This window comes from Lathyrus oleraceus, chromosome 5, assembly GCF_024323335.1.
Source record: "Lathyrus oleraceus cultivar Zhongwan6 chromosome 5, CAAS_Psat_ZW6_1.0, whole genome shotgun sequence".
Lineage (NCBI taxonomy): Eukaryota > Viridiplantae > Streptophyta > Magnoliopsida > Fabales > Fabaceae > Lathyrus > Lathyrus oleraceus.
The window spans coordinates 140,543,545-140,560,423 of NC_066583.1; the positions used below are offsets into that span (position 1 = coordinate 140,543,545).

A 16,879-nucleotide genomic window follows, 5' to 3' on the forward strand; every position below is an offset into this window, starting at 1 on the left:
TACACATTGTAAGGGGAGTGGAGTACTCTCAGGTTGTGAGGGGAACCAGTATAATTTCTGGCGTTCTTTACTTTCCGCACTTTACCGCTTTCATCATCTTATCAATCCAGAAAAGAAAAGAACCTTTATCCACCAAATCAGAATAAATTTTCTAAAGTCTTAATTCACCCCCCTCTTAGGCTCATTCCTAACTTACATTTGGCATCAGAGCAGGTTTTGGTAACTTGCTCCACAGATCCAGATGATGGCTTCCGCAAGAGCAAACTCTATGTTTAATGATGGAGGTAGTAGCAACAAGTCACCTCTATTATCTGGAGAATATTTCGACTTATGGAAAATCCGCATGAAACCACATTTAGAAGCACAAGGAGATGGTATCTGGGAAATCGTAGAAAATGGTCCGCATAATCCAACAAGTATGGTCAATGGTGTTGGCACCCCAAAGATTAAAAGCTCATATGATGAAGACGATAAGAAGAGAATACTTAATGATAAGAAAGCCATCAATATTCTTCAAAGTGCATTAAGTATGGACGAGTTCTTCCGTAAATCTCAATGCAAATCTGCAAAAGAAATATGGGATACTTTGGTGGAGACTCACGAAGGAACCGTTGAAGTTAAAAGATCCAGATTAAACACATTGAGTCAAGAATACGAAATGTTCATAATGCAGCCCGGAGAATCCATTGTTGCTTTGCAGAAAAGATTTGTTCACTTAACGAATCATTTAATTGCTCTTGGGAAGACCTTCACAAATGATGATCTTAACCTTAAAGTGCTAAGATCCTTGACGAGGGAATGGCAACCTAAATTTACGGCTTCATCTGAGAAGAAAAGTCTTTCTACAATGAAGTTCGCATCATTATTCAGGAAACTCCAAGAACATGAACTTGAACTTGGACGACTTGAAAAGCATGAAAATCAGGAAAAGAAATCCAAAGGAATTGCTTTAAAAGTAGAATCAAAGGGAGAAAAAGATGAGGCCGCATTGGATGAAGATGAAAATTTCATGCTCCTTGTTAAAAGGCTTGGTAAGTTTTTTGGTAAAAATGACAAACATTTTCATGCAAAAAGAAATAAACATTTCAGGAAAAGGGAGGCTTTCACTTCCACACAAGAAGTCACATGTTATGAATGTGGAAAGCAAGGTCATATAAAGCCAGATTGTCTGAGACTCTCAAAGAAAGGAGGATTTAAAGGCAAGAAGGATTTCAAGAACAAAAAGGCGTATGTTGCATGGGAAGATAATGAGATAAGTTCTTCATCCGAATCGGAGAGCGACGAATGTGCAAATTTAGCATTAATGGCTTCACACCACTCCGACGATGAAGAAGATGAGGTTAGTAGCAACTTTTCTCTTTTCGATAGTGATGCACAAGGTGATATAAATGAACTTCTTGTGGAATGCAAAATTCTGTATAAAACTATATCATCTCAAAAGAAAACAATTTTATCTTTAGAAGAAAAAACCGTGACAATTGAAAAAGATGTCAACGATGAAAAACAAAAGATGATTAGTGAAAAACAAAATTTTGTATGTAAAAACTGTGAGTCACCTTCTTTCCAAATTGTACAATTAAAGAGAGTTATTTAAAGATATGAAAAATGACAAATTATATTGGAAGGAGTTCTTAGCCAACAAAGATATTCAAATGATAAAATTGGTCTTGGTTACTCAATGTTTTCCAAACCAAGTTCCAGTAAAACTGTCTTTGTTAAGGCTAATGACCAACCATCCAAAGAGAAAGTAAACAAGCCTAAAGTTGTTCATCACTATCCTAAAAAGAAAAGATTTTCTAAAAAGAAATCTTATGTTCCTAGATATAGAAGCAACTTTGAACTTACTTGTTTTTATTGCGGAATAATTGGCCATACACCGAATGCGTGCTATGTTAGAAATTTCAACATAGCAAGTGGGAATTACGTATGGGTAAAGAAAGGAACTAGTTATGAAGGACCCAAAGCAATTTGGGTACCTAACAAAACTTAATTCTGCTTTATAGGTATGCTTGAAAACCACATCAAACCTTTGGTATATTGACATGGTTGTTCCAAGCATATGACGAGAGACATTAACAAATTTTCAAATCTAGCATTGAAGGCCAAGGGTTATGCCACATATGGTGATAACAACAAAGGGAGAATTCTTGGTATAGGCAAAGTTGGAGCATCACCTTTCACATCCATTGAATACGTCATTTATGTCGAAGGACTAAAGCACAATCTTCTAAGTATTATCCAACTTTGCGACAAGGGCTTCAAAATCAAGTTCACCAAGGATGAATGCTTGATTGAAAATGAAGTCTCTCATGAGATAAAACTTAAAAGTACAAGAATTAATAACATATTTAGGATTTCCCATGATGATGTTTCTTTGAAGGTAAAATGTCTTATGGTGAGAAATAATGAGTCATGGTTGTGGCATAAAAGATTCGCACATATCCATATGGAACACTTGAATAAGTTTATAAAGCATGATATTATTATTGGTTTACCCAAGATAAAATTCGTCAAAGATAGACTTTGTGATGCTTGTCAAAAGGGAAAATAAACCAAATCAACTTTCACATCAAAGAATGTGGTGTCCACTACAAGGTCACTACAATTGTTGCATATGGACTTATTTGGTCCATCAAGAACAAGAAGCTTCGGAGGTAATGTATATGCTTAAGTTATTGTTGATGATTTCTCTAGATACACTTGAACTTTCTTCTTAATGTAGAAAAATGATGCATTCAAGGCGTTCAAGAAATATGCAAAGCAAATCCAAAATGAGAAATCTCTAACTATTGTCTCCATAAGAAGCGACCATGGTGGAGAATTCCAAAATGCCTCCTTCGAAGAGTTTTATGAAGAACATGGGATGTTTCATAACTTCTCGGCACTCAGGACTCCTCAACAAAATGGAGTGGTTGAGAGAAAGAATAGGTCACTTGTGGAACTTGCAAGAACAATGCTTAGCGACTCAAATCTTCCAAAGTACTTTTGGGCGGATGCGGTAAGCACGACATGCTATGTAAGTAATAGAATTATTATTAAACTTATCTTGAAAAAGACCCCTTATGAACTCTTTAAAGGAAGGAAGCCAAACATCTATTAATTTCACATTTTTGGATGCAAATGCTTTGTCCTCAACAATGACAAAGACAATCTAGGTAAGTTCGACGAGAAGTCCGACGAAGGTATATTTCTTGGATATTCTCTTACTAGTAAAGCTTATAGAATATATAATAAAACAACTTTAAAAATTGAAGAATATATGCATGTTACTTTCTATGAATCTAACCCCTCCAAGGACGATATTGTTTTGTGTGATGATGATGATGATATTGTAGAAGTTCCTCAAAAAGATGCTTCAAGTGGAAACAATGATGATCAGCGAAAACATCAAGATGAGCAAGATCAACAAAAGACAAATGATAATGATCTGCCTAAAGAATAGAGAACTCATCGGGATCATCCAATTGATAAAGTCATTGGTGATATTAATCAAGGTGTTGCAACAAGATTGAATCTTAAAGATGCATGTCTCAGCATGGCGTTTGTTTCTCAAATTGAACCTTCCAAAGTCACAGATGGCGTAGATGATGATCAATGGATTCTAGACATGCAAGAAGAACTTAATCAGTTTGAAAGAAATCAAGTATGGGATCTAGTTCCTAGACCAAAAGGTAAGCATGTTATCGGTACTAGATGGATCTTTAAAAATAAGCTAGATGAAAATGGTATCATTGTAAGGAACAAGGCAAGATTGGTAGCCCAAGGTTATAATCAAGAAGAAGGTATTGATTTTGAAGAAACTTTTCCCCCGGTTGCTAGACTAGAGGCAATTAGATTATTGTTGGCATATGCTTGTTCTTTGAATTTTCAGTTGTACCAAATGGACGTTAAAAGCGCATTCCTAAATGGATACATACTTGAAGAAGTGTACGTAAGCCAACCTCTAGGATTTGAAGATTTCAAACATCCCAATCATGTGTACAAACTCAAAAAGGCCTTTTACGGATTGAAGCAAGCACCAAGGGCGTGGTATGACAGGTTAAGTAATTTTCTTTGCGAACATGGGTTCGAAAAAGGTAAAGTTGATACTACTCTGTTTATCAAAAGAATTAACCATCATACTATCTTAGTGCAAATTTACGTAGATGACATCATATTTGGATCCAAAAATGAATCCTTATGTGAAGAATTCTCAACAATCATGCAAGGAGAATTTGAAATGTCCATGATGGGTAAGTTGAACTACTTCTTTGGGTTGCACATCAAACAAACAAAGGATGGTATATTCATCAATCAATCTAAATACTGCAAAGAACTTCTCAAAAGATTTGACATGGATGCTTGCAAAGATATAGCCACTCCAATGGAATCAGGGACATATCTTGATCAGGATATATCTGAAACGCCAATTGACATAACTAAGTATCGAGGTATGATTGGTTCCTTGTTATATCTAACGATTAGTCGACCTGATATTATGTTTAGTGCTTGTTTATCTGCTCGATTTCTATCATCTCCAAAGGAATCTCATATCTCTGCTGTAAAGAGAATAATGAAGTATCTCAAAGGAACATCCAATGTCGGTTTATGGTACCCCAAAGGGAGTATATGTAGTCTTGTTGGTTTTTCTGATGCAGATTATGCAGGATGCAAAACAAACAAAAAAAGCACGAGTGGACCATGTCACATCTTTGGAAATTCTCTAGTCTCGTGGTCGTGTAAAAAGCAAGCGAGTGTGGCTCTCAGCACCTCTGAAGCAGAATATATCTCCGCTGGTAGCTGTTGTTCTCAAATTCGTTGGTTAAAGCAACAACTTCGCGACTATGGTATAAACCTTGGAAGCATTTCTATCAAATGCGACAACACAAGTGCAATCAATATTTCAAAGAATTAATAATGCATTCAAGAACCAAGCATATAGACATACGTCATCACTTCCTAAGGGATCACGTTCTCAAAGGCGACATCGAAATATCCTTCATTGATACCCAAAATCAACTTGCAGATATCTTCACTAAACCGTTGGCAAGAGATGCATTCTATAAAATCATAAGGGATATTGGTATTTTAAGCGAAAGTGACATTTAATCGAATCAAGATCCTCAAATGGCTCACAAACAAGGTACATGCACTCTTTCAAATAAATTTGTTAGTTATTAGTTAATACTTGTTTAATATTTATTAAAAATGTTTTTTTGTTTAAAGTGTTTGCTGATGTGTAAAGTTTAAGTGTTTATCAAAATTTGTTTGGTGTCAATCGATTGGTTGTCATGCATCAATCGATTGGTCCCTCTTTGTTTTTCACTTTTTGTTTCCCAGAAACTTCATTCAATCGATTACATTCTCACATAAATTGATTGATCACATAATTTGTTTTATTTTTTTTAATCGTAGCATCAGCCAATCGATTGGATTCCAAGCATCAATCTGTTGGTCCTCCTTATTTTTTCAATTTTTTCACTATGCCAATCGATTGGTCCATGAGTGTCAATCGATTGGTCCATAAATTTTTCCATTTTTATTTTTCAGCATGCGCATGGTTTCTTTCACTTCATTTGTTTTTCACTTTATTCTTTCATATTTACTTGCTACATATCTACTGATGCACTCTACCTTATGTTACTTAATTATTATTTTCATTTGCTACTTTTTCTCCTATTCCTTCTCCTTTTCCTTGGTTACTGCTACAAGTCTTCCTATTTCCAAGTAAGTGCATATTTACTAGGTCTTGTAAGTAGCTCTTTATATCACTTTAATATCTTATTCATTTCCTTTTACTCCTTGGTCCAATCACCTTGATTAATCAATCTCCATCATAACTACACTTTATCACCTTGGAAATAAAACCACTCTTTTCTACAAGGATATTTTTTCAGCATTGGTATTTGATTCATTTTAAGGCTCTTTTGCTTCCTCCATTACTTCCTTGTATTCTCTTAGCAACTTCCATGGCTTCTCAACTTCAATAAAAAGGAAAAGACAAGGCTTCTAGCTCTAGAGGCCCTCTAGATCTTTCAAGGCTATTCACCACTAAGAGTCAGCAAGAGAGGTATGAGAAGTACTTCTTTCAAAAGAAAAATGTGAAACCAAAGTATGGATCCTTTGTCTCTTTTCTGGATGATGTATTTAGTTTTCCCACTGTTTTTGAAAATTTGGGCTTGAGTGACCTCATCAGTGAGCATGATGATTTTTACCCCGATTTGGTCAAAGTTTTCTATTCCAACATGGTGACGAAGAAAAGAAAACTAACCTCTATGGTGAAGGGAGTTCCAATCTCCATGACGGCCACCGAGTTAAGTTCTATTGGTATTCCTACTGGTGGTCACAGGTTTGTTAGAACAAATGCTCTGTGGGAAGATTATAGTAAACACGCGTTCTCCTATGGTTTAAGTCGTTTGTCCGAGCATCAATTTTACAACAAAAGGAAGAAGAGTTTAGGAGGAGATCTCCCAGAACATGTGTATTGGTCACCAGTTAAGTTCACTATTGATGATAGAATTTTGCGTTATTTTTTAGTTTATATTATTGTGCCTAGATTCTCAAATCATTGCACTATAACTGATCCGGAAATGATGTTACTATATGCTATTAAAAATAATTTTCGTGTAGATTGGGGGCATACCATTCTTACTCACATGATGTCCCACGATGAACATGCTGATGGTTTACTATATGCACACTTTTTGACAAAGATTTTTCATCACTTCAACATCAACGTGGAGAATGAACTCTGTTTCTCAATGGACAAGCCTTCCTACATGATTAGTATCAAGCATGTCAATCAGAAGATGGGAGTTATATTCAATCATCGGACCCATGAGAACAAATATCTAGACATTGATGATGAAGAAACCCAACCTGAAGTGCACAGTCATGAAGATATTAACCCTCTTTCGGAAGCTCAACATGTTCAACCCTCTAACCAAATGATTATGAAATATCTTCAAGGGTTCCGAACAGATGTTATGATCGAGATTGGCCATTTATCTTCAAGGATGGATCATTGGGAGTTTTCACAAGGTGGTTTTCAAGGTGGTGGGTCAAATGATGGAAATGATCAGTGATTGGATCTCTAGCGTTGTTTTTGTTGTGCCTGTTTTTCTTAATTCTGTCGTTATTTTTACTTGTTTATGGTTTTCACGTACTTATTCCTATTTGTGATCTTTGTTGTAATATTTGAACCTATCTGTTTGGATGAATGTTTATGTTTATTTCCTCTTAGTATTATTGTATTCTTTTCCCTTCTTTTTGATAATGACAAAGGGGGAGAAGATTGTATGCATGTTTGTTTGCTTGTGTTGTTTTATGCAGGTAATCTCAAAACTACTCTTGTTCAAGATAGGGGGAGTTTTTAAAGCCTTACTTTCAAGAGATAGGGGGAGTTTGAGTTCAAGCATAAAGATCGGTTGTCATCATCAAAAAGGGGGAGAATGTGAAGACAAGCTTCCTATATGATTTTGATGAAGACAATATTTCAAGACTCTCCACATCAAAAGAAGGAAAAATAAAGATCCTATTAAAACCTTGCTCAAGACTTTCATGGATCAAGTTAAGGTATATGAAATTCTTGACAATATACTCGTAGTGCTCAAAAGTTTTTATCATGCATAATATGCTCATTATAAAACTTTTTCTATCATGATTTTTGTTTTAAAATGATGTTTAAAATATTGCATATTCAAAAGCATTTTAATTTAGAAAAAATATCAATTTTTTGTCTGGACCAATCGATTGGTCCTGCATGTCAATCGATTGATCAAACCTTCTGTTTTAATATTTTTCGCTTCCAAAGTTGAACCAATTGATTGATGCCTTGAAGTAATCGATTGATCCTAGTGTATTTTTCAGTTTTTGACCTATGTCAATCGATTGGTCATATGTGTCAATCGATTGATGCTGGGAAATTTTTGAAAAATCTGAATTTTATTTCTTCACTCATTACACCATTTCATCATAACCCTTCATGGCAAACCTTTACATATTTTCATCAACAATTCTCAGATTTCTCTTTTAACCATTGCCATGTTATGTTGAAATGATACATTCATACTATAAATACTCTTTATATTTTCATTTCACATTTACCTCTTTCCATCAAACTACAAAATCTCTCTTCATTCATCTTCATCTAAATTTTCATATAGAGATACTTTTGAAATATATTTTCATATCATTTTCTTCAAAAGTATTCTTGAGCACTTAGAGATTATTTTGTCTTGAACCTTCATATTATGAAAGAGAAGAAGATTATAATCAATTGATTAAAATCTTGTCCAATACAAATATTCATAGTCATTCAAAATTACTCTGTAAAATCGTATGTACCAAGGATTGCTTGGTATTAAGGTGTGTTGCTTACGTCCAGGATTGTTGGAGATAAGTGTCAAGAAAAGGAAGGATTGTTTTCTTTTCTTGTGATATAAGTTTTCAAGAGGATTGTTCTTGATCACTTAGTTAGAGGCTTGTTTTAGGAGATCTAACTATAATAAAATCTCTTACATATTGTAAGGGGAATGGAGTACTCTCAGGTTATGAGGGGAACCAGTATAATTCCCGGTGTTCTTTACTTTCCGCACTTTACCACTTTCATCATCTTATCAATCCAGAAAAGAAAAGAACCTTTATCCACCAAATCAGAATAAATTTTCTAAAGTCCTAATTCACCCCCCCCCCCCCCCCCCTCTTAGGCTCATTCCTAACTTACAATATTTAGTAGGAAAAGAAAGTGATGTGGTGTATAATTATAAAGGTTGTATGTTGAAAGGTCAATTGTGGGGGAAAAGGGTACAAAAACATGCATGGGAATAAGGTGTTCAAACATATGTGTGATCTAGAGATAGAAAATTATCCTAAAGCATTTCATCCTAGAAATATGAAAGGTGTATGAATTCTTAAAAGTGATCATTATATTGATCTTAAGGGAAGTGGTTATATGGATGTGGGCCTTCAAGTTATCGCTTGTAGGCCAAACAACTCTTTACCAGGCTAGCCCATTTCAATAAATCATTCTAAGTCCTTAAAGGAATTAGGGTCTTTCAGAAGTTGATTTAGGGCCTTCTCATTCCAAGATACCTCAAAAATCCCTAATAACTCATTCCCAATCTAATATTTTTGACTTTACCATGGAAAGATTGTCAGATAGCTCAATATTTTGTTACGAATCAACATCAGATTCAGATGTGGTTCAAGGTAACATGAGATTTTGGGCAAATTTTGAAGAAGGTGTGGCAGCTAAAATTTGGAAAAAGTTGGTTCATTTGGGGGTGTAATGCTTAGGAAAAGATAACATTTGCATGGAAGAAAACAATGTTATACAAAAGAAAGACCTAGAAGGGAAAAGGACGAGGGATGCCAATTTAAATGTTGTTTAATGAATATTTTATCCAATAACATTCGAGGCTGTGCAAATTCTATAAAAAGGAAATCCATCCAGGAATTGATTGTCAAAGGCAAGGTTGATGTGTGCTTGGTGCAAGAATAAAATATGCAATTCATGGATGATCAATGTGTGTATTCTCTTTGGGGTAACTCAGAAGTGGAGTGGACAACTAAGAAGGTAGTAAGAAGATTGAGAGGGGGGGTCTTTAATCATGTGTAAATACGGGATCTTTGAAGTACTTTTCAACTTTAAAGGTGAAGGTTTTGTGGGGATCAATGTGGCATGGCAGTAAATTTCTATTTACATTTTCAATATCTATACATCTTTTTGTTTTTCGAGGAAGAGGAAGATGTGAAATGAGTTAGGTAACCTCAAGAGCAAATACCCTAAGGGAAAGATGTGCATTGTTGGCAATTTTAATGCAATCAAGAAGGCGATGGAGAGGAAATGAGTAAACTCCCAAGTTAATAGGTATGAAATTCATGAATTCAGAAACTTCATGGAGAGCATTGGAATGGTGGATCTTCTGGTCATTGGAGGAAAATATACTTGGTTCACAGGTAAGGAAGCACAATGAACAGACTTGATAGATTTCTCTTATCATAACCCTTAATTGAGAAGTGAAGGATTGATGGTTAGTTTATGGGAAGTAGATTAGTTTCTGATCACTGTCCAATCTGGATTAGTAGCAACAAATGCGATTGAGGCCCCAAACCTTTCAAGGTGTTAAACTACTGGTACGAACTTCTTGAGTTTATGCCTTTAGTGAAAGATGTTTGGAATTCATCTTTAGTTTGAGGTAACATTGCCTTCATTCTTAAGGAAAAACTCAAAGCTCTTAAAAGCAAATTACGTTGGTGGAATTACAAAGTCTTTGGGAAGGTCTACCTGGAGGTAGAAGAAGTTATCAAGGATATGAATGATCTAGATCAGCTGGTTGTAAATGAGGTATCATAGGTTTTGCCTGAGATAGTTGTTAAGCGGATGAATGCTTCAAGCAGAGTGTCATAGAGGTTATAGTCTAGGGAATCCATTCTCAGGAAAAATATTTGGTTCATTTGGATTCGTAAGGGGATGCAAACACTAAGTTCTTTCATTCAGCAATGAAAAAGAGATTTCACATGAATGCCTGATTGACTCTGAAATTTGACAAAGGAACTTTAGAAGGTGGATGAAATAAAGGTGGAAACCATCAATCAATTCAAGAAGAGTTTTCTTAAACCTAAAGCCTTAATACCTAAGTTTGATTTAGTGGCTTTGAATCACCTCTCTCTGGAAGATAGAAACTTGTTGGAAGAGCCTTTTTTGCAAGAGGGAATTAAGGAAGTTATGTGGAACTGTTGTCACATCTCGAAAAATGAGATCCTTTGTAAAGGAGTTCACATGCTCGCGAAAAAAATGATTCAAACAGAGTTGCCATCGAACTTTATTTATTTCAATGAAGGAAATGGAAAATGTTGATAAAACCCTTAAAAGAAAAAGAAAGTGGTCGTCCAAACCAAATTCTAATTTGGGAGTTAATTACGCAAAAGGAAGGTATTAGCATCCCTCTCGTTTGTTGTATTCAACGGGAACCTCTTAGTTAAAATTGTGATTGGAAGTTAGCATGATGTTAATTGTTTTCTTCGACTTATTGAGCGAGAAAAAAAAAGGAAGACATATTTTTATTAAAGGGGCGTCTGACAAGATTTCAAAATCCTACTCCTATGTATCTCCAATTGTTATGGAGAACTTAAGGCTACATAGTTATGCTTACAAAGAACTACTAGGTTGATTTATTTTAAGGAGTGACCGTTTAGACATATTGAGTGACTAAACATTTGCTTAATGCTCGCTCTTGGAGGCGGAAGTCTTTATTTGTTTCACGCCAATATGGATAAAGCATACTATACTTGTTTTTGAAATCGCGCAATGGCGAAAAACAAATTTGATTGGTTGAGTATTTAGTTGGATGACAATTACTCAAATGGTCTAGTAAGACAACTCATATCCAAATAATCGAGAAGAGGAATGGAAGGCTCTAAACCATCTCTCTTTTTATCCTTAATTGTAAAAGGATTTAGATAAGGTTAATGTATTTTTGATGGGCGACGAATACTCAAATGGTCGATTAAGGGAACTCGTATCTAAATATTTGAGGAATGGAACTGAAGGCTCTAGACCACCTCATTTTTCGTCCAAGCTATTATCAAAATGAGTTTGACTTAAGTTTTGATTACGAAAGTGGTTTGAGGTGAATCAGATTAGAAGTTTTTAATGGATGAAGATTGCTCGAAAGGTCGAGTAAAGAAACTCGTATTCAAACAATCAAGGAGAAGAATTGAAGGCTCTAGACCATCTCATTTTTCACCCTTTTGAAATGGTGTTTATATAGGATTAAGTATTTTAGTTTGAATTTAGATAAAAGGCGTTCAATGTTGATCGAGGTTTTTTATTTGCATTTGATGAAATGATTTAAGGATTTGAAAATGATTGAGAAGTTGGGATAGTGGAAATGATTTTAATTTTGGAAAATTTCTCGAAGTTGGATCGAGTGTTTGTTTTTGTTCTTTTCTGAAAGTGGTTGATTTTAATCTTTGAATTAACAATCAACTACCATAATAAAAATAAAGGAAAACGGTAAACCTATTACACATTACGGGAATGGGGGTACAATTTATCAAAAGGGGATACATTTCAATAATTAACAATACAGGCTCAATAAACAACTGTAAAATAGATAAAATCTCATTGTAAGAAGACCCGAGAGAAAGCTAAGGGACCATAAATAAATTTAAGTTTTAAACTACTGAATTTAGCGCTATGTTAAGCAATCGTAAAGTAATTAATGTAGGAATCACTCTATAAGAGGTCGGTCAATAAACTTTATATGTATAAGCGGTTTTAGAAGCTAAATTGAATTTAAAACTCCGAAATCGCGACACACTGGAAAAATCCAACAACTCGATGATTTAAACGACATTTTTAAAGGTAAAATAAAATGCCAATTAAAATAATGAATTTAGCGCTATGTTAAGCAATCGTAAAATAATTCATGTAGGAATTACTCTATAAGAGGCTGGTCAAAAAACTTCATGCGTTCGAGCGGTTTTTGATGTTAAATTGAATTTTTAACTCCGAAATCATAACACATTTGAAAATCGATGGGACAATTAATCAAATTTCTATTCATCAATTTAAAATAATCAATTAATCAATAAATAATAATAACAATAATAATAAAAAATAATAATAGCAATAATAATCAATAATACTCCCTCCGGTCTCATATGTAAGCAAAAAAAAAAAAAAAATTGGAGTCTCAAATATAAGCAAAAATTAATTACAATGGTTACAATTAAATATACCATTCCAATTTTACCCTCAAATTTAGTTTTTCAATATTCATGTTTATTCCTATAATAACTCCACTTTTTACACTTCCAAAAGAGCATTTATTCTGAAACGTTGCATTTGTTATCATTGGCTTTATTCTGAAACGTTGCATATGTAGGTCCTTAAAAGACAAGTTAAAATTACTTGAAGAAGGATCATTTAGATTAATGGATGGTGCTATGTTGCATTCCATCATTTCATGATCAATATATGGAGTGTTTAGATCAATATTAAGAGGCATTTTTATGAGAACCAAAAGATAATGATACAGGAAATGTAAAATTTTGGCTATGAAAATGAGAACCAAAAGCTTTAGTATTTATAGAACTCACTATGAAAATGTTAAATTTCTACAGGGCGGGACCATGGAAATTTAGGCGGGTGGAGAATACAGTAAATGGACTAAGAAGTGTTGTTTTTAGGCGGGACAAATTTCTACAGGAAATTTTAGTAAGAGTAAGTGGAATATATAACCACTAAATGACTAACCATTAAATGGTATTAATAAAAATTGACTAACCATTAAATGGTTATAATAAAAATATTAATTTATTTCTAAATTAATAAATAAGGGTAAATATGGAAAAAATGTATATTTTCCATTACTTAAATGAATATATAGCCACTTTCTTAAAGGGTGAGCTTTTTTTTGTGCTTACATATGAGACCGGAGGGAGTAATAATTAACAACAATACTAATAAACCATAACAATTATTATCAATAATAATAGTAAGCAATAATAATAAGTAACAATAATAAATAATAATAATAATCAACAAAAATAATAATAATAATAATAATAATAATAATAGTAATAATAATAATAATAACAACAATAATAATAAGTAATATCAATAATAATTAATAATAATAATAATCAATAATAGAATAATAATAGTAATAATAATAATAATAATAATAATAATAATTGTTAGTAATATGGAAAATAAATAGTTAGTAATAATAATAATAATAATAGTAAGTAATAATGATGATGATGATGATAATAATAATAATAATAATAATAATAATAATAATAATAATAATAATAATAATAATAATAATAATAATAATAATAATAATAATAATAATAAAACAAAATCAGGAAAAGAAAAAAAAAGTAAGAAAAAAATATGTGTGGGACGGTGAGATATTTTAGCAAAGAGAGAGGAGATTTTTTTCTCAATTTTTTTTTAAAAGTCAAAACACACCACTTCAAAGGTGACACGTGGCCATGGAATCAGTCACAATTTTTTTTTCATATTCTTCCTCCCGATGCGCCTTTGTTACCAACAACAATAACATTTTTCTTCTTCTTTTTTTTAACATCCAAACTCTTCCTCTCTATCTCTCATGTCCCTCTCAACAAAAATGAAAATATAATAAAACTCAAAGATCTACAACAAATAACATAATATATTCAAAGAAAAATAACATTTGTGTTGTAGTGAAGAGTTGAAAAAGTGAAGGATGTGGTGTTTCTTCTCATGTTGTTTTTGTTGTTGTCATTTGTGTGATGTTGAGTTGTTTGTGGTGGTGTGAAGAAGATGATTAGTGAATGAGATTTGTTGTTATGTGGTGTGTTATATATGAGTTATGGAGGAGAGAAAGGAAGAGTGGAGTTTATGTTAGAGAAAATGATGAGCTGGTGAGATGATGATGATGATGATGGAAGTTGTAGTGGACTTTTTGATAAATGTTGTTTATGTGAGAAGAAAGAAATGGTAGGTATACGGTGGTATGAATATGTGATGAAGGTGATAGATATTATTATGTGATTTTATGCAAAAGTGAAAATGAAGGAAAGTGTTTGATTTTTTTGTTGGAGGAAAAGTGGAGATGTTTTAAGATATTTGATGTGAGGAAGAAAGGACAAAAACTGTGTTACGTGGTCAAGAGAGAAAGAGACAAAATGATGTTTTATGTTGTTTCAGAAAAACCTATTTCCTTTCCTTCCTTTCCCTTTTTACCTTTCTTCTTTTTTGTATGCTTTTATTTTTTTATTTTGAAATAGGAAAGTAAAAGATCAGAAAAATGGTACACAAACGGCTATGCAATGACCAAATTGAGTTATATACCTCTCATCTAAGATTCCTTTAATTAATTAAATGACAACACTACCTTTAGATATTTTGTAGGACTTAAAAAGAAATAAACATTTTTTATAAAAAAAATCAAATATTATAAAGTAAATAAAAAATAAAAATAAAAATAAAATAAAAACGTGGTTAACTCTATTTATTTTAGTAAACAATTCGATGAAAAAGAAGTGATAAGCTGATATACCTTCCTGGATATATCTTTAAAACAGTATACCCGCCCGGGTATATGCTTAAAATAATTCGTCTGATAAAAAAATTGATATACTCGTCTGGGTATATCATTAAAACAGTATACCCGCCCGAGTATATGCTTAAAATAGTATACCCATTTTACGTCAATTGATTTCTTGTCTAAGTTCCCATCAAGATTTTTCTTGCCTGATGCAAGTGAAAAAATTTATGGTATGATAGTTGTCCTTATTTAAACATCTTTAACTGGAGGATATGAAGAGCTCATGTCTTCAAATCATCATGGTAAATGATAGTTTAAATATCAAACAGACCCAAAATTTTCCCTTTTACGCAATAGAACGATATGCTTACGGTTATGAATGAATATAAAGAGATTAAGAAATACTCTTGATTTCTTAGTCATCGAGTGATATGAGTGAATGTAATGAAGGTTAATAAGTACTCTTGACTTCTTAAAAATGAATGCGAATAAATTAAGAAATCCTCTTGATTTCTTAATGATATGGGGGTTAAGAAGTTCTCTTTACTCCTTAAAAATGAATGCAAATGGATTAAGAAATACTCTTGATTTCTTAATTGTTGAATGATATTGAAAATGAATTAAGAAATACTCTTGATTTCTTAAATGTTATACAGGTTAAGAAGTTTTCCTGACTTCTTAAAAATGAGTGCAAGTCAATTAAGAAATACTCTTGATTTCTTAATTATATGGACATTAAGAAGTACTCTCGACTTCTTAATAAGGAACGCAGATAAATTAATAAATACTCTCGATTTCTTAATGATATGGATGTTAAGAAGTACTCTTGACTTATTAAAAATGAATGTAAATGAAACTAAGAAATGCTCTTGATTTCTTACATGTTATGCGAATGAATTAAGAAATACTCTAGATTACTTAATGATATGAATGAAATAAGAAATACTCTTGATTCTTTAATCATATGAAGGTTAAGAAGTACTCTTGACTCCTTTAAAATGAATGCAAATGGATTAAAAAATACTCTTAATTTCTTAATGCTAATGATATGAATGAAGTAAGAAATACTCTTGAATTCTTAATCATGATTGCAAATGAATTAAGAAACACTCGTGATTTCTTAAATATATGAAGGTTAAGAAGTACTCTTGACTTCTTAAACATGAATTTAATTGAAATAAGAAATACTCTTGATTTCTTAGATGTTATGTAGGTTAAGAAGTACTCTCGACTCCTTAAAATGAATGAATTGAGAAATTCTCTTGATTTCTTAATCATTAGATGATATGTATATGAATTAAGAAATAATATTGATTTCTCAATAATGAATGTAAATGAACTACGAAATTATCTTTATTTCTTAGATGCTATGCAAATTGACTGGGGATTAGAGAATCACGTTCAGTTGCTCTTGACTGACGGTAGAATCCTCTAGGGATGGATTTGTTACAAAGTACCTTGTTCGACTATTCTTCAGACGTTCTTCATTGAAGGAAGACTCTCTTGGGGAATAAATTATCATATCCAGTTGATCTTGGATAAACATATCATATTCAGCTGCTCTTGGCTGAAACTGATCGCATCTAACTAATGTTGGTTGGAGCTACTGCATACAGCCGCTCTTGGCTTAAACTTTCGTATTCAACTCCTCTTTGTTGAAGCTATTGCTTCCAGCTACTCTTTGCTTAAAGAAAAATTGTGCAACTAGAGTATCTGGCTATTCTTGGTTGAAACTAATATACACAAACAATGTATTCAGTGGCTCTTGGCTGAAAATATTGCATTCAACTCCACTTTGTTGAAGTTATTGCATTCAACTAATCTTGGTTGAAGCTATTGCATCCAGCTAC

General features: G+C 32.9%; 1 protein-coding gene across 1 annotated transcript; it reads left to right on the top strand.

The window, feature by feature from the left end:
* The first annotated feature begins 244 nt into the window (after window positions 1-244).
* LOC127079286 (uncharacterized) lies at window positions 245-3,442 on the top strand. The gene is made up of 3 exons (XM_051019691.1): window positions 245-852; window positions 1,090-1,547; window positions 3,156-3,442. The coding sequence occupies exons 1-3, from the start codon at window positions 245-247 to the stop codon at window positions 3,440-3,442; spliced, it is 1,353 nt and encodes a 450-aa protein (XP_050875648.1).
* The last annotated feature ends 13,437 nt before the right edge of the window (window positions 3,443-16,879 follow it).